General features: G+C 33.4%; 5 protein-coding genes across 7 annotated transcripts; all 5 read right to left on the bottom strand.

Annotated features, from left to right (window-relative positions):
- Positions 2,337 to 3,207, bottom strand: LOC104700455 (biogenesis of lysosome-related organelles complex 1 subunit 1-like). The gene is made up of 3 exons (XM_010415980.2): positions 3,021 to 3,207; positions 2,731 to 2,936; positions 2,337 to 2,652 (listed from the first exon to the last, which is right to left on the bottom strand). The coding sequence occupies exons 1-3, from the start codon at positions 3,160 to 3,162 to the stop codon at positions 2,560 to 2,562; spliced, it is 441 nt and encodes a 146-aa protein (XP_010414282.1). The 5' UTR covers positions 3,163 to 3,207; the 3' UTR covers positions 2,337 to 2,559.
- LOC104700454 (LOB domain-containing protein 13) lies at positions 7,145 to 8,896 on the bottom strand. Its single transcript, XM_010415977.1, has 3 exons — positions 8,735 to 8,896; positions 8,339 to 8,624; positions 7,145 to 7,729 (listed from the first exon to the last, which is right to left on the bottom strand). Exons 1-3 carry the CDS (start codon positions 8,746 to 8,748, stop codon positions 7,208 to 7,210), a joined length of 822 nt encoding a protein of 273 aa, XP_010414279.1. The 5' UTR covers positions 8,749 to 8,896; the 3' UTR covers positions 7,145 to 7,207.
- On the bottom strand, positions 10,845 to 12,641 carry LOC104700453. Its single transcript, XM_010415976.2, has 4 exons — positions 12,471 to 12,641; positions 12,120 to 12,258; positions 11,735 to 11,868; positions 10,845 to 11,639 (listed from the first exon to the last, which is right to left on the bottom strand). The coding sequence occupies exons 1-4, from the start codon at positions 12,608 to 12,610 to the stop codon at positions 10,949 to 10,951; spliced, it is 1,104 nt and encodes a 367-aa protein (XP_010414278.1). The 5' UTR covers positions 12,611 to 12,641; the 3' UTR covers positions 10,845 to 10,948.
- LOC104700451 (CBL-interacting serine/threonine-protein kinase 11-like) lies at positions 18,817 to 20,746 on the bottom strand. The gene has a single exon (XM_010415975.2). The coding sequence runs from the start codon at positions 20,395 to 20,397 to the stop codon at positions 19,081 to 19,083; it is 1,317 nt and encodes a 438-aa protein (XP_010414277.1). The 5' UTR covers positions 20,398 to 20,746; the 3' UTR covers positions 18,817 to 19,080.
- On the bottom strand, positions 22,634 to 24,913 carry LOC104700450 (EPIDERMAL PATTERNING FACTOR-like protein 6). 3 transcript variants are annotated; one of them, XM_010415973.1, is made up of 4 exons: positions 24,825 to 24,913; positions 24,138 to 24,318; positions 23,955 to 24,001; positions 22,634 to 23,038 (listed from the first exon to the last, which is right to left on the bottom strand). In XM_010415973.1, exons 2-4 carry the CDS (start codon positions 24,289 to 24,291, stop codon positions 22,793 to 22,795), a joined length of 447 nt encoding a protein of 148 aa, XP_010414275.1. In that variant the 5' UTR covers positions 24,292 to 24,318; positions 24,825 to 24,913; the 3' UTR covers positions 22,634 to 22,792. The 3 variants fall into 3 exon arrangements, with proteins under 3 accessions (XP_010414275.1, XP_019083038.1, XP_010414274.1); XM_019227493.1 differs by having other exon boundaries at positions 24,138 to 24,350; positions 24,825 to 24,907; XM_010415972.1 differs by lacking the exon at positions 24,825 to 24,913 and having other exon boundaries at positions 24,138 to 24,471.

The following is a 25,217-nucleotide window of genomic DNA, read 5'->3' as shown; positions in this document are numbered from 1 at the left end:
TATAATGTTGGGACAGTTGTTAGTTTATCAGGCGGAGGCTCATTAGAGTCATAAGGGTAAAATAGTACATATAAAAAAATTTAATAACATAATTGACTCTTTAAAAAAAAAATTGACCCTGATAAACTGATTTCCTAGCTCCTCCAATTATGTATTTTTGTTATGACTGTTTAGAAAAACAGAGTACTTATGTGATCACGAGTGTTATGCTTCCACTGCAGCTATCTATGAAGCTTGTATATGTTTCGATCAGCTCTTGTGTTTGGAGACTTATCTTTCCATTTGCCATGAAAGCTTGAGTATTGAAAGGTTCACGGATTCTTAGGTAAGAATAGCCGATTTCTTTAATAGTGCGTCTTTTAGACATGATACTTAGTAGAAATTTATAAGTATCAACACAATTTACACCGTTATTAGAAAAATACTTACTAGAACTAGATAGTGGTGACTTTAGGAAATAATTTTTATCTTGAATTTGAATTTACTCAAGAATTTCAATGATATAATATAGGGATATATGTGATTCAATTATGTTCTAATCTCGCCACTACTACTTAGTCCGTCCATCACGTTTGTCAAATAACTTTCTGGAATCATATATTTTTCCTTGCAAAAAACTCCAACTACATTCAATAAGGTAGAATCATGTCAAAAAGTCACAACATCAAAATATTTTTTTTTGCAAATTCAATAACAACCAATTGAAGTTGATGAGCAAAACAATGCATATAATATGTAAAATTGCTAAACCTAGCAACCAATGACATAAGTTTATTGAATTCACCTTTTATATTACTTGCTCCATCATAACATTGCCCTCTCACATTTGTCAATATTAATTAACTCATATTTGAGAAACAAACCATCAATAACAAATTTTAGAGATAATGGAGATGTTTTTTTTTTATGAATAATCTCTGAAATCTGTTATTGATGTTTTTTAATTCAAAATATGGGTTAACTTGACAAATGTGAGAGAACAATGTTATGATGGAGCAGTAATATGAATGGTGAATTTAATAAAATTAGATCTTTTGCTAGGGAAAGTAGTTTTGCATATTATATAATGTCCTTTTTTTTGCTCATGAACTTTAGTTGGTCGTCATTTGCAGCTGTACAAAAAAACGTTTTGATATTGATAATCATTTTTACATGATTTTACGTTGTTAAATGTGGTTAAACATTGTTGCAAGAGAAATGATATGATTCGAGAAAAATTTTGGAAAAAAATGCGTGACATAGTTAGTTGTTGTTACTTGTAGAAATTCTCATCATAAAATGTTATTGCATTTGGTCGAGTTGTTTATCGATGACTTTTCAGGAAAGAAAGGATCAAATATTTGAATGTCATGTCACTGGTTTAATTAAGTGAGAATTACGTTAGCTCCGGGATGATGGACATTTCTCATTTATGTTTCTTATTTTTGTGAGAAACATAGTCTTGAAGTGATCAAGACGGAAGAACACTTTGTTGATTAAAAAAAAAAGTAAGAAAAATAACCAATACAACGAGTAATAGTATGCATCACTATTACGTTAATTGGAGCTATTTTGATAATATATGCGAAGATTCAAGAATTTGAATATATTGAGCATATTTTACAGATGCTTTATCGGATGGCTATGGAAGAAAATAAGGTGAACGAACTCGTATCACTTTCGTGCCTTCATGGATTGCGCTTACTTTCTGTGCATCAACGTGCAACTCTTCCCGCACTACTGGAGTTTGGGGCTTGGCTCATAACATGGAACTGTAACGGATTGAGTATACTACATTGAAACTGAAAGATTTGTTCAATGGTCCTATTTGGTGAATGAATTCAAAATATTTTGGTTATTGGGCCCATTATTTTATTGACTACTTTAAACTGTTCTGTTAGATGCATTCTGGTCTGTGGGATAGGTTCTTATAGACGAATTCGATGATTTTTTTTGAATTTGTACATAAACATGAAAAGCGAGTCCATTAAAAATTACGTCTGATATATAAAGACTTGATGAAGCCTACTCAAGCTAAAGAAAATGACAAAAGCAGACAAGGAACTCGCTGAGATATACAACCTGTGGCCAGACAGAAATAACTCTCAGAGATGATCTTCCCAACACAAGGTCATGATCGATCAATCCAAAACATAACAGCCAACATTTTACGGTGTTTAACCGAGAAATCGTTGAGGCAACAAGCTTAGCTGATGTGCAACTGACTATAGAGCAGAGCAGTTTAACGAGTTGTAGAAACAAGTTAGGTTGCCTCAGCAGAAAGCTGAGAAAAGAAAGATAAAGATATTAACCACCACAAAGAGGGTGGCCGCAATTGAAACCATAGCTAACCAAAGGAAGATATGATCTCTGTGCATTTGAGAGAGAATCTGTTCAAGAAACAACAGTAGATGCCATATTCTCACAAGGAACCAGTGAATTCAATTAAGTCCCAAACTCTTTGATCCAATCTGTTGCACTACACTCAAAACAGAGAAACACTAAAGAAGTGGTTCTTCTATTAAGATCAATGCCTATAAAAGAACAACTCTGTATCAATGAGTCACAAACAAGTTGCTCCTAATGATCATCATGAATATTGCGAATTGCAGCAGTGATCTTCTTACAATCAAACTCCATAGTCTTCATCCAATTCTCAAAATCTCCAATCTCCTATCAAAATCAACCAACACAGACCCATACATTGAACAAAAAAAAATCGTTCGTAATAGAGATGATGATGAGAAAAACCTTAACGGCGCTATTAACGGCGTGAGTTGCAGCAAGCCATTGATCCGTTTGTTTCCCGAATCGCGCCACCGTAACCGCGAGATTCCTAATCTCAGACTCAATCCGTTTCTCGTTCACGAAACACTCCTCAACTCCTCCGTTCACCGCCTTCACTAGCAGATCCGCCGTCCTCGCCGCGTTTCTGAACGCTTCCTTCCTCGATCTCTCTGTTTTTTTTTTTTCCAATTTGTGAATCTCACTTTCTATTCTCGTCTCGATTTTGATTCGGGAATGAGTTCGGTTTTACGTACCGGTTTTTTCCCGGAGATGTAACGACGATCTACGATTGTCATCGATTAGCTGTAAGAGACTCGATTCCAGTGTTCCGGACTCCTCTTCCGTTTTCTCCTTCTCCGAGAACGGTAGCACGCGCCCACGCGCCGGCGTATTCATCTCTCTTTCTCCGGTGACAATATTAATTTATGCTTCAACTATTTCGTGTCGTATCATACATTACACAACAAATACTTGTTGCACTACGCGCCGTTTAGGTCTCATGGAAACGGCACGTATTTCATTCTAAACCAACACGGTTTTTTTTTAACGTCTTAAAAAGTACACAAATATTATCAATGAGATTACAGTTACAATCATACCACCAAAGATTGTATTGAATNTAAAAAAAGAAAAGAAAAAAAAAAAAAAAAAAAAAAAGGAGATTCTCAAAAATAGCACCAAAATAAGTTTTTGTTCCAAATTTAGCACAATATCTCTAAATTCCAAAAATAACATTAATTAATCTTTTAAAATTAAATCCTAATTTCAAAATATTAAACCCTACTCATCAAAACTATACACTAAATGTGAAATTGAGAACCCAAACATAAAAAACTATTTTTTTTTTCAAAAAAAAAAAAAAAATGTGTGCTATAGTTGTTCATTCTTTTATAGAATTTTAAACATTTTAATATATTAAATAATGCTATTTTTGGAAATTTATGGAATGTGTGCTATAGTTGTCCATAAAACTTGGTTTAGTGCTATTTTAAGGTATTTCTCAAAAAAATACAATAGCTTGAAGTAGTGATGTTAAAACGAACTGGCTCTGCCGTTTAAGACCCTGCCCATTAAATAATATACCCGTTTAGATCCATTTAATATTATACATGTTTAGACCCTGCCCATTTATTATTGATATTGTTACTGAGGCCCGTTTAGGATTTTTTTACCTGTTTTGTGTTTGGGTTTTGTTGTATAATTAAAGCCTACAAGATGCAAATCTTTACAACACAAGTCTTTACCAAACACAAACACAACACAAGTCTTTACACATTTCCGTTTCAAGTTCATTGGATCTTTAGTCTTTTTACTATTCTTCAATTTCCGTTTCTTCCTCATTTATCCCCAATGTTCTGCAAAACCCTGCAAACACAAACACAAAACACAATAGTGTCAAAGGTTCTCAAAGACTAGAAAAACAAATATAACATCTGTCGAAATGAGAAATTAAAATGCTAATTTTGGCATAACATCTGTCGAAATGAGAAATTAACAAGTAAACTTACAATTACTCTTATTAGCATTATCATTATCACAAAACGTATTCATGAAAAACCTCAAACAAAACTCAAACATCATAGTCCTCAAACACTTACACGAAAGGATGATGTGTTACCTGATCTTTAGTGAGATAATGGTTGCAAACTCAAGCAAATATGAAACACCAAGGAGGCGCACTTAACATCACACTCAAAGAAAGAAACACAATAGTATATACTACATTGAACATTGGCTGAAAATTCAAATTCAAACCAGAAACACAACAATTACAAACCTGATGAATAACTTCGAACTTCTCCAAAGCAACAAAGCAACAAAGGGTTGAAACACACACTCAAAGCAACAAAGAGGTAATGATACTGAGAATACTGAGAATCAAACATTCTCTAGTCCACTAAACAAACAACAAAGCAACAAAGGGTTGAAACAAATCACAAATACTGAGAATCAACACAACAAAGGGTATACCCATCAATCAATAATCATAAATTGTAAAACCCACGAAGCAAATATGAATCATACAAGTATACAACACAGAACAAGACCAACACCAAATAATCAATTGAACTGAAGGATTAGAGGGAGACCTTGTGAATCCTCTAATGGTGGCGTGACGATGGCATGATGGTGGAGAAAAAGGTTGTGTATGCTCGGAGCCTCCGAGTCGGAACGTGACGGTGGCGAAAAGATTCGCCGGGATCAGAGAGCAAAAGATGATGGAGGTGGGTTTCTGCTTCGCGATTGTGAGTTGTGACATTAGCCCTAACCTCCTACCACTAAACGACTAAACGTTGTCGTTTACATCAAAATTCAAAAAAAAAAACTATCGGATACCCATTTAAAATTAAATAAGACCCGTTAATAAAAAGGCTTAAACGGGTGCACCCAATTAAAATTGTTGGTTTTCTAAACGGATTCAGGTCTAAAAACACTGTACATAGCCCTATAAAATCCGCGGGCCTTAAGCCCATTTTAACATCACTAGCTTGAAGTATGAAAAGCTAGGAACATACCAAATCAAAACCAACGAATCGGACCGGATTGACCCACTCCACTCGTATATTCGAAATTGTCGTGATGAAATGATGTTATAAAGAAAGCAATTTAATTGAACGACTCTTTAATTTGTTATGAAGAGAAGACATTGGTCGCCGTGTGGTGTGGCTGCATCCATTAATAGGTCCTTGAGAAGTGGACATACGACTGTGCGTGTATTACCAATACCCTTCTTCAAAATACGAGTTTAGAGTTCATAAATTGCTTATTAAAATGCATTTCTTCGCATGTATGCTGTTAGACCATAGACCATGAAAATTTAATTAACTAGTATTCCCACGAATTGAAGAGTGTCATTTTAGAATTTTTTTTGGTTGTTTCACAAAAAATATCATTTTACATTTCTAATATATTTTTACACTAAATTTTCTAATTTTATCCTTAATCTAAAATTAATTAAACCATAAACAACTTATTAAACAGGGGCATATACAAATATAATTTAATGTTTTATTCATTTGTGTAAAATATGTCAAAATGACACTGCTTGTAAAATGGAGAGAGTGTTGCTTTAACAAATTATTTCAGTTTAGTTTTACAATATAGAATCATAATTTGATCATTTTGATAAAAAAAAAAGAAGAATTACAATTTGATCATTTTAAATCCAGTACTCAAACAGACAAAGAAGGCTGTAGAGGTTTAACCGAAGAGTTATACTGTAACAAGCAAATAAAGTTCTAAATGTTTCATTTTAACATAGAAAACATTAATTATATATATAAATTTTTATTTAAATGAAAACAAATCTAGTTACACTGTGATAGATATTTTATACTTCTAAATATGGGAAAAAATACAAAACAATTTTTTAAAAAATATTCTCCGTGAACACATTGTGTATGTTAACAAGCAAAACATGCTCTGTAGCCTGTAGGCAATGGCTGGAGATAAGAAAACATTAATGTTATGATTAAGAGCTTGTGTGTGGGACATTGTGTAATCAAGAAATCAGATAATACTAGTAGTACTATATTACTATGAATGTAATTGCGTCATGTGATAACTCTGGAACTCTGTTAGGGATATTAATAGATTCTGTTCGGTTATGATTAATTAATTGATATCAATTAATCCCTTTAATTAACTCAACCACATTGAATTCGTATAAATTAATTAGTAGTGTACATGGGAATGCTCGTTGCTAAATTTATATAGTAGTCAACGCCTCCATTTAATGTTAAATCTGAGTTAACTAAATAATTTAACTAGCTCATAACTTAATTACTTCCCTCTTCAATAGTTTCAATTTCACCTCTCTTAAAAGCAAAAAAGTTCTATTAAGTCTTTCCAAAACTGTTGATTCTTGATTTTTTTTATACTTTTTATTTTTATTAATTTATATATGCGTCAACTTTGATTTTCCTTCAATTAAGACATTTCTTTTTAGTATAAAAACGACATTTATTAATTTAGCATAAAAACGACATTTTTTTTTTGCATGCTTTATGTTAAATAAAATTAAGAATTTCATGTAACATAGAGGAAACGAATCCATGTAAGCAATCTTACACATAGCGTGAAAGCAAATCATATCCCGTGTCAAAAATATAAAGCAAGAACATTAATTCAATCAATGATATGTATTGGTTAAGATAATAGTATCAAAAATGTAAATTTCAACCAAATAATGGTTTGTACTAATATGGTTTGCTCTATGTTACACATATCAAATTAATGTCATGCATATGTTGACAAATAATCGTTTGTACTAATATGTTCAAACTAGATGAAATAGTTAATTAGAAGGAAAAGAAATAAAGAATATATATGATCATATCATATGACATATAAAAAGGTTTAGCGTCTGATTTAAGAATTAAGAACAGAATAGTATATATTTTTTTTATAAAAACAGAATTAAGAACCACATAATTCTGTTTTAGTCAAAGTAATGAACATTATTATCACTGGACATAGAATTGCTGTATCCAGCCGCCGAAGAAGGAGGAGGATTATACATAGAATTGGTGGCTGATGAGTTGGAAGACGAAGAGGACGACACCACCATCGACGGAGACGGCAAAGAACCCGGTGGTGTAGGTGGTGGAGCTGGCTGAGAGGACAGCAACCTTGGTGGTCGTGGAGGAGGAGGAGGTGGAGGTGGTGGTGAGAGTAGAATCGCCGAGGCGAGAGCATGATGATCACAGCTCACTGACGAAGTTGTTGTAGTGTTGTTGAAGTTGTTGTTGTTGTTTTGGAGGGAATTGATGGTGGTGGCTTCTCGGTATTTGTAGCGGAGGATGTCGGTACGGACGGTGGTGAGTTCGGTCTGGAGAGACTGGATGTGGTGTTGAAGAGCTGAGATTGCTCCCATGCAGCCGTAGATTGGATCTCTGAGTCTGAGGTTTGCTTCGTACACTAAACTATTCGCTGCGTCTCCTCTCTGACTCTCTCCCACTTCCTGCAACACTTTTAGTCCCTAATTAATTACATGTATGTGCATATACACCTATATTCTAATTATACAAGCTAGTACTTTAGTGTTTAAAGTATCTAGAAATATACCAAAATGTAAAAACCGTAATCAATGTGTAAAATTAAATAATACTAGTAGCATGGTGTTTAGCAGCAACCGACCGACAAAAATAGTTTTAGAGAAAATTTTGAGACTGTATTTTGTATAATTGCGAAAAATGATAAGTTAATACGTAGTTATTACAACAACAACACAAACTACTAGTGAATTACGATAAATCTTCTAAGAAAAACATACAGTATCTTTTACGATTCTGTTATATAAATATGATTAATATATACGTAAATAGCTCAATCAATAGTATGTGCATCTAATGATAATGACTTATCTACCTATGCCAATTAGATAAACCACCTGGACTATATAACAAACTCAAAAATTACTGTGTTGAATAGATTTGGGAAGAGTCAAACAAAAAACGGTAGATCCATTCAACTATATCAAATATGTAAATGGATCGATAGAGTAATCAAGAAATAAGAAACCTTAAGGAAATATAATTACTGTAGGAATTAATATATGTAAAGTACGTACCAGAAGCATCTTAGAAACGTTACTAGCTCCAAAGACTTTATGAACGGCGGCGAACTTGTGAGGCTCGTGGGGAGAGAAGTAAGGTGAGAAAGGACACTCCTCCGCGCAACGACGGCGGAGGAGCTTACAAGCGGCGCATGGGGTCACGGTGTTCAACGTTGTCCCCGGAGGTACCGCCGCCACGTGTCTCCTGATCCCCATCACGGCATGATGATCCGTCGTGGTTTCGTAGGTTGGATCTTTCTTTATCTTTTTCACGATCTCGTAGTACTCTCCAAATTCTTCCCTGTTGTTTTCCATTCATTTCACCACAACCACCAAGTTGATTGATCAATCAAAAGATCACTAAAAAAAATTATGTATATATATATATATATATGTTGATTTAATTTTTACCTGTCTCTGGACATTCACTTAATTATAAGGTATGTTTTCTAGAGAGCATCAATGGAGGAAGAAGAAGAAGAGGAGACAATGCAAGCAATAGAGCTTCTTTAAAAAGGGAGAGTCATTAAGGATTTAGGGTGTATTAAATGATCTTTCTTTATTTAAAATGGAAAGACTATAGAATGATCTATACTTAATTATATACTGTCTAGACTATCTATATATACAAAAACTTGCCTTGCCCTTGTACGTTAAGATATTAATTTATCAATGTTTGAGATTTGAGATTTGGAAAAAATATTATTTACTCTAATATTTAGGGTGAATTAGCCGTATAACCAAATCAAAAAAAACTATAGAAGAATATAGCATAATACTATTTGAAAAAATTAAAAAAAAATAATATAGAAAATAATTAAAATTATCATTTTAGTGTTGGTTTGGTGGTAGTGATGATAATGTGGTGGTGGTTGGCTGGAGGTAGGGTGGCCGGAGGTCCGCCAGAGCTTAGCCAGAGGGTGACCGGAGGTTGGCCGGAGGTAGGGTGGCATTCGGCCGGAGGTGGTGGTGACCGGAAGTCGGAAGTGGTCGAGGTGGTGGTTAGAAAAAAAAGGGCAAAATCTGTCATTTATACATAAATATAGAGAATATAATTGATTGATGATTAGTAACTTAGTATGGTTAGTTTGTGAATTATAATTTTTTTTTGGTTATACAACCCAATTCTCCTAATATTTATCTATCATCAATAAGTAATCAATTACTGAAAAAAAATACGGCCGACGTCCATAATAAAATAACTTGGATTTTGGTGGTTTAAGTTTTAACAATGTTCAATTATATAATGATTTTTTCTCCTATTCTGACCATAAGATATATAAACACATTTCTAAATAAGATCAAGACCCAACGATCAAGACAATTCCATAAAATATATAACCTTTAGGGTAGGTGGTTAAAGAAAGTTAGTTGAAGAAAGAAAAATATGGACGCAGTTGTACCAATCCTTGTACTTGGGCTCGACTCAATAGTCAAACACTACATATTGAGGTAGCACTAGGTTTCTACAATCCGGATGAACCGTAGCAAATTGATCAGATTCAGTCCGTATCTCGATTAAACAATCCAAATCGTACCAAGATGGTCAGATTCAACTCAATATACAGTCAAAAACAAACTCTTTTAAAAAGACTACATTTTGGTGCCAAATATCATAGTCATTTTGTATTTTTAAGAATTACGCTAAGATAATGGGAGAAACCGAACCTTTTCATTGTTATTTTTCTTTGGTCAACCTCTTCACGTGTTTGTTGCTACTTCATGTGCGATTATGTCAAACTGTAAAAAGAAAAAAAAAAAATCTAATATGAAAGAAAAGGGTTACAAAAAGAAGAAAGAAATGCAAAATATTGGACATGTGACTACATGTGAAGGATGTTTCCATCTAAAAACCCAAAATTAAATGCTTAAACATTTTCTAGTGTAAAATCATTGACCGTAACTACAAAATTATTGTTCGTGTTTATCATATTTTGTTCACTCATGTCAAGTACTCTCACGTCTTAGCATCATAAACATATTAACATGCATACCTCACACATATATAAAGTCAACAACCAACATCGATCGAGAACATGTGGATACTGCCGATCTCATCAATTTCACACTCTCCGATAATCGGAATACGATTTTTTCTTTCTCAAAGTGTAAATGTATTCATACATGTTGATGTATCATGTGGTCATAGTATTAGTGTACACTAGTTTAAATTGTTGTATATATATAGTCATTGTAAACTTATACAAGTATAAACTAGTGTAGATAGAGTCGGTTGTTTGTTTTGGTTTCCTTAGCTCTTTGTGTAACCAAAACTAGTATATCTTCTATGGGAACCAAAACTTGAGGTGAATCTTAATCTGAGTTACGCAATAATGGAGAGTTAGAGACTTAAAAATAGGTTTTCTCTTAATCAACAACACTGATTATGCGATTTAGAAAGTGACAGCATAGAGAGACACACATGTTCATAACTACGTATAGACTAAATAAGTGAATTTGTTACTAAACAATAGTAATGAGTTTGGAACTCAGAAACCTTTTAAAGATGAGAATGCTCAGATTCAAAAGGATTGATATCTTTTATTATATATAAAAGAAAATTACAAGAAAGTTGATTTTTATTATTTGCACACAAGACACAACTAAGAATATTGTGTATTATTTCTACAACTCTATGAAATTAGGAGACATAGTTAAATCTATAAACTCAGAAACTCTTCGCCTCTTCATAGACGACCCAGCTCTACAGCTCGGTGATGGAGTCATCAGATCTATCACCTCAACATCAACCTCAGTCGTCGTCGAGGTAATAAGGTTTCTTCTTCTCCAACAATCTTTCTCCATTGCTTCAGTTCCATGTGATACTTCATCTTCAACAATCTCAACTACGCCAAAACCACTGAAATTTGCTAATCTGTCAACAAATACAGTCTCGGGTTCTTTCTCCTTAACTTCAATAGATCCAACAGTGCTATGTGATACTTCATCTTCAACAATCTCTTCTTCTAATGAGCCAAAACCACTGAAATTTGCTAATCTGTCATCATCGAATACAGTTACAGGTTCTTTCGCTTTCTCAAAATGCTGATCATGAAGCTCCTTCTCATTCTCGCCTGGATACAAGTCATCCGATGAGCTTGTACCTGAATTCCCAGGCTGGCTTTGGTTACTATCATCATCCTCATTAACCTCAGGACACTCATCATCCTCGGGTTGAGAACTGTTGTCTAGCTTTGTCAAATACGGCAGATCATCCATACCACAAACTTGAACTTTCATGTGTAGAGGCAAACTTGGAGAAAGACCACCATGGTGTGCATACTTTGATGAGAAATAATTAACTGTCAGGTTTAAACTGGTCACCAAAAGACAACAGAGAGATGGTTATGTCAAAAATCCGACAAGTAAATAGATAGCATCATAGCTATAACAACTACAAAACTCCCTAACCTGTTCCAAGCTGGAAGATTAAGCATTGTGTATACAAGCTTGATCTTGCCTGCAATCCCAGAGAAGGATTTGAAAGCAGCAGCAGCTTCTCTCACTGCCACCGATTCTCTCGGATGCTGCCAAGCCCATTCAAACTGCAAGCAAGGTTCCCCCATCAGCTTTACTAAAACATAACCTATTACTTATCCTTGTCTCTTCAACTAAGCCTATAAACCCAATTCAAATTTGATAAATCTAAAGAGATAAACAGAAAGGAGAGGCCACAGGTGAAATAAAAGCAATATCTTTTGCCAAGATTGGTAAAAAAATTTATTTAAAGATTGAAGCTTTGGGGTATCGAAGATACGATCTTTAAGGGTGTTAAACAAAAAAAAAAAAAAAGGACCTGAAGGGCAGAGACGTTGGTGGGGAAGCCATAGATACAGAGAACCATTTCCCAGGGACGTTTCCTCTTTGTTCTCCAAGCACCACTAGTGATCTCTCCATTGTGCTGCCTTATTCTCCGCTTCGGGTTCACCGTAAACCTGCATATACCAGATTATTGTAAATCCCTTCATCAAATCTAAAACTTTCCTTTACTGCAGATTACACAAAGACCAAGTTCGATTCAATAAGAATCATAAATTTCTGATCCAGATTGATTACTTCATAAACAAACAGAATCTTCAATTTCAATGGTACGGATCATCAAAATCGAATTTGGGGGAAAAAAGAAAAAGACGAAGGCAGTAAGTACCCGATATAGGTTTGACCCTTGTGACGAGGGCTAAGAGAGGTTAAGAGGTAGCAGGCGAAGAAGCCTTTCCCTTCTTTTCCGATGACTCCATCCTCACCGACGGGATCTAGGGTTTTCCGATTTCCCCTTTTCTCTCTCATCTCTCTCTCTCTCTCTCTCTTCGCTTCAATTCGACCGTTGGACTAAGACGACACTTAAAAAATCCGTTATCTCGTAAAGTATGATAATGGGCTTATGATTAAAGCCCAATATTTATACGATATGGCCTAATTTGAAAACTACGATGATCTATCTCGTGCATCGTTTATTTGCATTGAATCCTAAAAAGTTAAAACCCATCAGGTTCAAAATAAAATTGATACTAATTAGTAATTATGGATTAATTACTATGTTTATATAATAATTTTCTATATATATACTTGGTTCGCATGACACTGTTATCCATTACATAGGTCTCCTAAATAATTGGATTCACCCTTAGGGTGAACCTCTTCATTCACCATTTTATGAAATTAAAAAATAAAATCTGCACATTATTATAAAATTAAAAACTTAAACTGTTTTTTTATAATTCCAAACCGATATATAATTTCATTCTAATTGTAAAATCTAAATCCTAACCATCTCATTTGTAAACCCAAACCGACATATAATTTCATTTTAATTGTAAAATCTAAACCCTAACCATCTCATTTGTAAACCCAAACCGACATATAATTTCATTCTAATTGTAAAATCTAAACTCTAACTATATCATTTGTAAACCCAAAGCGACATATAATTTCGTTCTAATTGTAAATCTAAACCCTAACCACCTTATTTATAAACCCAAACCGACATATAATTTCGTTTTAATTGTAAAATCTAAATTCTAACCACTTTATTTATAACACAAACCGACATATAATTTCGTTTTAATTGTAAAATCTAAACTCTAATCACTTTATTTGTAAACCCAAATCGATACATAATTTTGTTCTAATTTTAAAAATCTAAACCAAGCCAATATTTAACTTTTCTTAATTAAAAGTACACAGAATTTGTTTCCTTAATTTATTTTGATTTTTAATTTAATTTTGATTTATTTTTAAAATGAAATATTAGATAAAAGATTCTGATTGGATGAGAGAAGAGGAGGTGAACAAAAAGTTACCCCTAAGTATTTTTCTTGATTTTGGAGGTTGTAAAAACAGCCCACTTATATTAAATTTCACCACAGCTAAATTTTTAGACTTCAGATAATATCTCCTCATTTTAAATCCTCTATTTTTTTTTCTTTAGATATAATAAAGAATTTTGAAAATTTTGAGTTTGCCTAAAATCAAAAGTATAATTGAATTTTGAGTTTTAACTTTGGTTTAGTAGACTTTTTAAAAAAAAAGCTATAGTAGACTTTTTATCTAGGAGAGTTTGGGACAATATATTTTTTTAGAATTTTTGATTTTTGATTTTTGATTTCGAAATTTTTTGTTAAAATAGAATTTTGATATATTTTCTTTTATGTGGTATACAATCCTCAGTCACAATTTTTTATTTTCATTTTGTAGACTTGCAACTTTTTATGGCATTAAATGAAAAACTGAGTGTAATGCAATTTAACCGTGGACAAATTTTCCCATAATACGGTAAAACCTCTATAAATTAATAATGTTGGGACCAAAATATATTTTTAATTTATAGTGATATTAATTTATCTATAAATTAATAATAATTATTTTATAGTGTAAATTAATAATTATTAGTTTATAGGTATTTTTAATTGTTTAATTTTTAAAAAATTATGAATGGAGACCATTTTTGCAAAATAAGATTAGAATTTTGGATGTTGTAAATTTTATGGTATTGGAATTGAATTTGAAATAATTAAAAAGTATTATTGACAATGAATTAAAAATATTATAGACAAATTCACTTATACACATGACATAAATATTCAAATTTATGAATAAGAATATCAATTATCGTATTATAATAGTCTATCAAACTATCAAAATGTATATGATGCATATTTAGAAATTGAAAACTTTAAAAAAATTTAGCTGTTTTATGAAATGTTATAGAATAATTTATATCATTATAATTTGAAGATACAACATAATAATTGTTTTATAGATATGATGTTTAAGAGAAACATATTTTACTATATATATATGTAAATTTACATGATTATTAATTTATGATGTTATTGGGACCATATTTTACATGGAGATTTCAAAAAAATTATTATCTTATTATTTTATCGAATTTTGTTATTTTTTACACTGTCCCGACTTGGGACTAGCAAAATTTATTAATTTATAGTGTTTATTAATTTATAGAGTATTAATTTATAGAGTATTAATTTATAGAGGTTTTACTGTATAATGCACATGAATGTATCTTTTTTTAAATAGTTTTACGCGACAACAACCAAAATCACACTAACCAAAGAGAATTTTGTTGTTTTATGACATAATTAAAAAACGCTAAGAGGGGTATTGAAATTAGAATTTTAAAAGATTTGGTTAGATTTAGGAAATTTTGGATTTTGAGAGATTTCAATGAGATTGTATGATACTTTGGTGGATTTATTATTATTTTTATTTTAGAAAAGAAAAATAATTTGTGATTTGGTGAGATTTATTGAAAGATTTTAAGAGATTTACACACACGAAAGCAAATAAGGTTCATCGACTTCTCAAACACAAAAGTCATGTCTAATAATTATGGTTTCAATGGACAACACAATGGAAGTATGTTTGGAATATGATTTTTCAAACATATTCAATATTGCAGAGGAAAATTGTAGAAATAATTATTTGGAAACCTTGAGTAGACACGATAAGTTTCAAGGGATGAATCAAAAAAAATGCATTAGAGAGGACGGTGGTGTACTGGTGTTGAATCTTATGAAGAGGTCAATATATTGAAAGAAAACTCATTAGAGAAGTAATTCTGATTTTGAAACTCACCTGCTTTGTTTTTGTTCTTATGCAGTGAACTGGAACATTACTTGCATTTTTCACAAGGCAACATGAAACAACAGAACTCTCCAAAGAAAGTATCTTATATAAGCAAATCTATCTCCAGAATTTCTATTGTTTTGTAATCTCATGTATGCTTTATGTTTTTAAGAAAATAACAAATACTACTTTGATTCATTGGATTCTCTTCTAGACTAGACGGATTCCTTCCAGAACCGAATGGATCTGTCTATTCCACAAGTAACAAAGACTGATTCAACCGGCGAATAGCTCTTGAGAACTGTTTTTTTTTTTGAGAACTGTTTTTTTTCTTGAGAACTGTTTTTTTTTTGTTTTTGAAATCCTTCAGAATAACACATATAGAGGTGAGATTGTTTCGTTCTTATTTCTCACTAGTTTTCAACTAAAGAACTATCCAAAATCTTTTAAAATCAATGTTAAACACTTTTACAAAAAAAATTGTCAAATTTGAATAACACTGGATTTTATAAGATTTTTATAAATCTCTAGTTGAATAACAATATATTCTAAATTACTTTGACTGATTTTAAGTAAATTTCAAATTCAATAACACTGGATTTGGATAATAATTTAAAAATCACAAATTGAATAACAGAAAATTTTATTAAAAAACCAGAATCTTTTAAAATTCTAATTCAATACCTCCTCTAAATTTTTTTCCTTTTCTTAGCTAACTTCAGCAAAGCTTGGTGAGAGACTTGTTCTTTCCCATCAATGAAGATTCAGAATCAGTACATTCTTTTATAGAAAAACGATTCCACCAAAATCTATTTTATTAAAAAATTTACTCACTCCCTGAATTTGGTACTAGTGGCCTCTAACATTTATTTATCTCTTTAAATAATCAAGAGTATCTATTGATCATGTAGAAGGAATGTCAGCAATTTTCGACATCCCAAAATTTAGGCAATAAACAATTAATCAAAATAAAATATTGTTTTGATATTTTGATACAAATAAAAAAAATTGCGGCAGAAAATCCATATTACATGGTTGTGGATCAAGGTTCAAAACAACTTCAATAAAAACAAAAATATGCAAAATCATCCAAGTGAGAAAAATAAAGTTAGATATACAACCTCTGACATGATGTTTTTCACTCTTCCTCTTCATCCAATACCGATGGGATGAAGAGTTGCTTGCCTAGAATTTGAGGGCCAACAAAAGAATTGAAGGCTGTTTGACTCCATCTCTTCCTTCACGGCTTAATTACATGAAGCTCGTTCATGTATGGCTTCATGTGAATCAGACCACCACCAGCTCTGTTAGGTAAGCTCTCTTTCTCTTCTCCGCAGTCACATTCATACCACACAATCATAAGCCTAAAAGTTAGAAAGAAAAACAAAAGAGCAAAATGAAGTACAATGATATAAGGTGTAATTTATTGTTTTACTCGGAATTCACATAATAGTTATAAACTAAGAGATTTTTTGTGAATTTCAATATAGATATTATTTTTAAGATGTATTAACTTCATCAACCACTTTTCTTCTACATCTACTGTCCTATAATTCACACCAAACAACCTATTTTGCCACATTGTTGGTTCTCTTTGCGCCTAAAAACCAAAAGGTGGGCAGAAATTGTACTTTGAGCTGTTCAATGATCATATAAGATCAAATTAAATAATTATTGTTTTTAAAAAATAAAACAAAATCGGCCAAACAAATGATGAGATGAATAAGAAAGGCTGGTGCTTATGATGATGCTTTAATAATGATAATGATTCCTTAACCTTCACTCCTTTTGAGTTGTAAATTCCTAATCAAGTAGACAATAATAGCTTCTTCTTTTTTTTTTTCATAAAAACAATATGCATATTTTTAAAGTTTTTGCAAGGTATTGTATGTACATACCTTTTTCATCACTGGACTTGGAACTCCATATTCAATCATTTCATATGTTCAATAATACATTACACAATGTTAAATTGAAGAAGCCATATCACACAAGCAATAATCCGAAATTGATAATAAAGTCCAATTAAATTTTGCCCTCCAATACTATGTGAATTAGAAATCCAAATTAGACATAGAGAAGAATATTTTCTACACAATACAAAAGAGTAAGTATCTACAGGGAAAAACGGCCAAAATCAACCTCAATTATTTGTCAAATGCTTTTTCATACTTGAACTTTAGTATCATGTAAAAATCAACCTAAGTCATCCAAAAATTCAAACTTTAAACATAAACTATGTGTATTTGGCCGATTTCAACATCTATTTAAACGGTGTTAATTAGCGGGTTAACGGTGTTGAATCACATGACACCGTGGCAAACACATGGCAAAAAATTCCATACGACGTCGTTTTAGTTTTAAAAATTGTATAAAATCAAATGTTGTAGGGTTCGAACTCGGGTGGATGAAGCCCAAATAAAATTAACTTCACGCTATAACCACTGGGACACAAACAGAGTTATCTGTAAAGCAATAATTTAATCTTGTCGGGCTTGTCATCTTCGTCTCCTCTCTGCCTGCAACCATCTCTCTATCGTTCTAACAAGCATCACTTCCTGTAGCGAACCGTCCGCTTTGTTCATTTAACACCGTTTCTTCTTCTACTATGCCGATGAATCTCTGGATCTGTGGAATCCGGGGAGAAGTGTTTGGTTTCTCTCCGTCGAAGCAATTGACCTCGTGTCATTTCCAAATTAAGAGTAGAGACAACCAATAGCGGACCCAGGATAAATTTTAAACCAGATCAAACACAAGTAAAAAAAAAAATTGATGAGGGTAAATGTGTTTTTTTCTTAATAACCATAGGGAAATTTAAAAATTTACCCAGGTCATATGACCTGCCTTGCTTGTACGTAGGTCCGCATCAGACAACCTTTCTAGTTTTGATTATGATTTGCCAATTTATGATTCAAATTGTTATGGATAACTTTAAAGGCAGAACACAAATCAAATTATGAACAAAGGCTTCTTTTCCAATTTGATTTTTGGATTCTAAAGTTTTTGTCCCGGCGGCTGGTAAGAAAAAGAGACAAATGGAAAAAGATATATTGAAGCGTTGTGAGCTATTAAACGATGAATCAATATGGCTCAGTGGTATGTGATAAATTTAGGTGGTGTACGCTCCGCAGATTCGAGTCCACCTTGTAACCGTCAATATTGTTTTCACTTCAAAACGACGTTGTTTTGAATTATTTTAATTTTATGTGTTTGCCATGGTGTCATGTGACTCAGCACCGTTAACCCGCTAATTAACCCCGTTTAAATAGATGTTAAAATCGGTCAAATTCACATAGTTTAGGTTTAAAATTTGAATTTTTGGATGACTTAGATTGATTTTTACAGGGTATTAAAGTTCAGGTATAAAAAAACGTTTGACAAATAGTTGAGTTGGATTTTGGCCGTTTTTCCACAAATGCAGTTCTATACTTTGTTGTACTGGTACATAGTGAATAAATACATGCATTTTCTCAGAAAAGCACAAAATAGATACCCTACAACTTCGTACAGAATTTTAAATACATACGTCAATATATATATTTTTTTTCAACGGTAATGAGATAAATTCTAAAAACGTAACAAGAACGCAAATCAACCCAGCCAAATCCAACAACTGCGATTAGGCTTTTTAAAATCTCAAAAGAACGGCGTTTTTTTTTTTTTTTTTTTTAAATAGCTGCGTTTGGAGACGTCTGATCACAAACGCGAATAAGTCGAACCTTGAGTTTATCATTCCACATCTCCTTGTAACAATCAGCATCACCACCTCTCCGCCGTGCCTCCACAACCACAAGCAAATCATTCAACCGCGAAACACAAATCCCAATCACAAATTTCCCATTCTGCCCTTCCATCTCAAACCCACACTCTTCATCCCCTTTCTTCTTCATCCTCAGATTCTCCTCCTTCGCAAACACCTCAACCTCCTCCGCCAACATCTCAGGCGTCTTCTCCGATAAAAACCTCTCCGATTCCCCAATCGAACCTCCCCCGCTGCTGCTACAACCATCGAACAGCCCCGACAGATCTAACCCCGACGAGTACGAAATCAAATCAAAAGCGTTTAAACTCTTCACACCTTCCAATTCAATCTTCCGATCTTTCTCGATCTCGTCGTGGAACTTGATCTGTTCCAATCCTCCTTTAACAAACCAAGGATCAACCAGAATCTCATCGATGGTGATCCTCTTCTCCGGATTGATCTCGAGAAGACGAGAAACGAATCGTTTCAGATCCGGCGACATCCATCGAGGACAACGATACTCACCTTTGTAAATCTTCTTATACATATTCATCAGATTTGGATCGTTGAACGGTAAAAAACCGGCGGCGAGAACGAACAAGATGATGCCACATGACCATACATCGACTTTAGCACCTTCGTAACCTTTCTTAGATAAAATCTCCGGCGCAACGTACGCCGGAGTACCGCACAACGTGTGTAACAACCCGTCGGGTCTGATCTGATCTGTTAAAGCACTGAGACCGAAATCGGAAACTTTTAAGTTTCCGTTTTCGTCGATCAAGAGATTCTCCGGTTTGAGATCGCGGTGGTAAACACCGCGAGCGTGGCAGTAACCAACGGCGGAGATCAGCTGTTGGAAATACCTACGGGTTAGATCTTCGCTGAGACGTCCGTGTTTGGAGATTTTGTTGAAGAGCTCGCCTCCTTTAACAAACTCCATCACGAAGAAGACCTTCCCCTTCGTCGCCATTACTTCGTGGAGCCTAACGATGTTTGGATGGGATAGTCTCCTCATGATCGAGATCTCTCGTTTGATGTTGTTGGCTAACGCTGGATTCGTTAAGAGCTTTTTCTTGTTGAGGATTTTCACGGCCACGCTTTGTCCTGTTCGGCGGTCTCGTGCGTGGAAGACTTTGGCGAAGGCGCCGCATCCTAGAAGCTTTCCGAGCTCGTATTTCCCGAATAAGGCAGCCGCGGCTTTGTTGTCGCCGCTCCCTAAGACGATCTCGATCTCTGGCATGGTTTTAGAAGCCAGAGAAAATGATGTTCGCTTGGAGAGTTTTTTGAATACGCGTAACTGAGATGTGGTCACGTATGTTAAACAGTCTTTCTTCAATTCTTCTTGGAGAAGTTTGTCTACTTTTTATGGAATAAGAATTATAAAAGGAAGTGTGGTTAGGTATTTAAATGGGGGAGGGTTGAGGTTTAATGATGAGGATTAAGATTGCCTAAAACAGAGTTTAACCGATTCTCTCTTTTTATCTTTTTTGTTACTTTTTTAGACTAAATGGATAATTCAAAAAAGTATAGGAATGTAACCGTTACGAAAATATGTTTTGTATTTTACAAAGAAGCCAAACTTAAACGTTTTATAAACCCAAACTTAAATTAACCTCATTCAGATGACCCTAAGCAACAGTATTGCAACTCAACCGGATCATCTTCAATAGCGTTACTGATCCACAACAATTTATATCATCTTGATCTTCATTTGCAAATATATAACCAAACTTAGTCTTTAAACCAACTAAATTTACGTAAACCAAGCTTTAAGTTAACTTCATCCCAAATCATTCTGACCAGCAATGTTGATATCATCTTTGATTATTCTCAATAGCAACATTCGACCTCATTTATATCATTTACGAAATATCTTCCTTTTTGAGCAACCGACCCAAAATAAAAATAAAAAAGTTTTTAAAACCCAAATTTTATATATGTGAAGCTTTACTATACAGTATATACATGCATCTACTACCATGTCTCACTTACAGTAGAAATCATTGCAAAATAAACTGTCCCATGAAGGAAAATGTAACCAATAATTTAATTTCACAAATAATTTTAATGTTACATAATAATTCAAAAATAATTAAGTCAACTGTTAAAAAACTATTTTTAATCGATTTATTTATCTAATTTCTTAAACCATGCATATAGAATGGTAAATTTGCTTTTTTTTTGTTTTTTGTTTTGTTTTTGATAAAAAAAAAAAAAGTAAATTTGTTTTAAAATTAATTATTTTCGTTCTATAATTTTTTTTGTACTATCGATCTACAGTCAACACCCAGTTGCATTTATCATGCGTATAACAAATGCGGCCAATCCCACAAATTATTACTCTCTCAATTATTGTGTTGTCGATAGTTTCTACTTCATTTCCTCTATACCAACGCGGCAACGCGTGATCTTATCACCATACACTCTCGTAACTTGTCTCGTACTTTTTAGTTTTTACATCTAGAACAATTCAGAATCTTGTATATTGTGCTAGAAATATGCACATCGATATTTCGAAAAAGAAGCGTGTCTCATCTCATGTGGTTTTCATTCAATTTTTAGGTCGTGAGCCTCGTGAAGATAGCGACTTGGTTAGTAAAAATTTTAATTTATACAAAACATGTTCCACGAGACTGTGGCAGGTGTCCTAATGGTAACACTTGTCGATATCCGAACGGTGGAATAAGTCGACGCCGGCTTCCAGCTGGACGGTTCAGGGTTGTGGGCCGGCTGTTGAAAATTTCGGTGCTGAGATATGTTTCTATTATTAACCTGATTGCAGACTAATTATATCTCTATTATTTAAATCTGATGGACTAATTATTTCTCTGTTATTGTAGTATTATTCTTTTGTCCGTTTAAGACCGCAACCCAAAAAAAAAAAAAAAAAATCTTTGGTCGTTATAATCTATTTATTTTTAAAATAAAAGAAGAAAATTCATGGGCAGTTGACAGTTACATACTCACTTGGCGATTAAATTTTACATAAAAAGTCTTACTGTTTTCAATAGTAAAGAAGAATTAGTCAGTCAATGACTCCGACATAATCGTTTGAGCAGTAATATATGGCTGTGGCCTGTGACTGATATTATAAGCTTCTTTTTTTGTATAACATGATGTATTAGAATGAGACTACGTAAGCATATGCATTCTTAGATATTATTAGTATATATGCTTAGATGATTTGAGTGCGTTGAAATCGTTGCAAAATGTAAATGGAATCAACGAGTCTTGGAAATAGATGTTTACAGTTTACTTGGATGCATGATCGATTATATACGTGCCAAGAAAACTGTTATTGGGCTTTTTGCTTATCTATATTAGTCTACATTTTATGAGCATAAATCTATCCGATCAATATTAGGAAGCCCGTACGTTTAATAAGACAATAACTAATAGCATGTCATGCTCATGAATTATTCTTACCATTTTATATCATTTGTTACAACCTAAAAATTATCGTACAGACGGGAGAATCATCAAAAGTTTCATGAGGGGCTGTCTTAGAAACATGTTTAACAAATAATTAATATTTGAGTAGAGACGCAAAAATTAAGACATAACCATGAAACCTACATATAGATCATATATATAAATATATAATGTATATATGTGAGTATAAATATAATCTACGATCATGGCATGTACAACTTGTTGCCACACTTGCATCTCCAAGCCTCAGGGTAGTATTCGGCGGTGACAGGCGTGCCCGGAGGCACTGGTACGTGCACAGGCCTGCACGGCGTACATCTTCCACACTTGGATGAGCACCGTGGTGGAGATGATCCCAATCCCCTTAGAATCCTCCGTAGCTCCGCGTCCTTGCTCTGGTCACCGATTTTCCTAGTGTTCTTGATCACTACTGTACTCTTGCCACCCTCCTGAGCACATACTCAAACCATATATATCAAGCGCATACATATATATTCTACTTTATAATTTTCTTTCTTTGGATGAAATTAAATACACAGTAACATAAACCCTAACGATATGGTTAATCAAGAATGTTTTTTTTTTTAACTTTTCTAATTAAATTTAAAGACTTTCAACATGGTGAACTCAACTCAAGTAGTATAATACTGCTAACATGTGCACAAAGTTGCTAATATGCGCATGATTTTGCTAAAGTTCGCGGTTTAGGTGAAAAACATTATTAAGACAGGGCTTGGGGGGGGGCTGTGAGACAAGACGGGGAAAACCGCTCCGGAAAAAGCGCTACGCACATTACCAAAAAAAGGCGCAGAGAGATTGAGAAGTTCCAAGAGGCTGTCATACGTTAACGTGCGCCGTGGGGGCGAATGACTACTACTATTACCACTAGATTGAGATCAAAAAATTCACAGACAGAAGCAAGGTTAGGGGACCCACGAGAGGTGAACGGACCAAAAGTTGAGTACTGTCCTTGTCCTCGTGTGCGCTAAAATGAATCGGACGGCTGAGTATCTGTGAAGGAGTACATGGCATCTGCATGCTCAGTCAGTCTCGACATGCCGTCACAGTCGCTGACTGTTCAAGCGCATTTTAGCCACAACCCCTTTTGGTTGTGTAGTCCTTTTAGAGACCCCCACATTATAAGATTATATTATTTTTAATGTCTATTATGATGATGATTCAGCATCAATCTTTTACTCCAAAGATGCTTGAATCAGGAGATAATTTTTTTTTTGAATATTATGTGGTTTTAGTTTTTGATTTATTTCTTCCAAAATTATTGACTCATGAACAGCACCCAAAAAACAAAAACAAAAACTATATTGGATCACGCAAGAGAGTAAGAGGTTAAAACAGCTTACGAACCTGTGCAAAGAAGTTCCCTAGTTTCTTAGAGTAAGAGTTCCTAATATCTGCATTTTTACAACAATATAATATACATAAACCCAAAAGATTATATGATACGTACGAACCATAAATTTAAAGATATTTATGTTGGAGAAAAATAATATATATTAATGAAAACGAGAAAAAGGAACTGGGGCTTACATGGAGAAGAAAGCGAAGAGGAAGTAATGAATGTAGTGGACACACAGACGACGATGAAGAGTAGGAATATATAGAAGAGACTGAACTTATTGGCCCTTGAGTTTTCTGATGTTGGTAATGATGATGACAATGATGATGGTCTCTCCAAACCCATGATTACGAAACTTCCTGAAAACCCCACCTAAGAAGAAGCTAGCAGAGAGTAATTATGAACTCCTCCATGCAAACAAAAACAAAATAACTTTGATGGGTATATAAAAACCAGAGATGAAAATGGAAATCAAGAAAAGATGATTCAATAGGGTTTTTTAAATTTGTTTTGGTTTTATATGATTTGGGTNCTCCGTGCAAACAAAAACAAAATAACTTTGGTGGGTATATAAAAACCTGAGATGAAAATGGAAATCAAGAAAAGATGATTCAATAGGGTTTTTTTAATTTTTTTTGGTTTTATATGATTTGGGTTTTCTCAAAAAACGAGAGGGAGTGGTTGAGAGAGAGAATGAACAAAAGGAGTCGATTATGAGAGAACACAAGGATGGTTTACTGCAAAAATGTGCAATTAAATTTGGATTTTTTATATATAATAAGATAGGAAAAAAAAAAGAATAAGGATAAAATTATTATATAGATTGGAGGGAAAGGAGAGAACGAGTGTAGCAAGAGAGAAGTAATTAAGAAAGGTACCTAAGCATTGCTAAGTTTGGGAGTTAGATTCTCCTGCACTCTATACTCTCTGTCATTGTACCCTTCCTTTCCCCAGAAATTGCTTTTAGCAATCATCCAAGCCATACATATATATATATATATGCTTCTTCTTTTTTAAAAAAGCAATTCTTATAGTCGTTTTTTTTGTTTTTTACTGTTTCTTAATTAAGTTATTTCATATGCATGTATACACATTTGAGGTGTGTGTCACATCACGTTAATGAGGTATGATTTTGCTTGATTAGTAATAATGATATTAATAATTTAATCTTGATTTTTGTTTCTTTCTTAGGGTTTAACATAAGTACTCAAAGATTAGGGTTTCATATAAGCAGTAATTTTTATAACGATGGAATGTTTGTATTTAAGTTA

The sequence above is a fragment of the Camelina sativa genome, chromosome 7 (assembly GCF_000633955.1).
Source record: "Camelina sativa cultivar DH55 chromosome 7, Cs, whole genome shotgun sequence".
Lineage (NCBI taxonomy): Eukaryota > Viridiplantae > Streptophyta > Magnoliopsida > Brassicales > Brassicaceae > Camelina > Camelina sativa.
The sequence above is the reverse complement of the archived record's forward strand: the minus strand, read 5'-3'. Positions and strand labels throughout refer to the sequence as shown.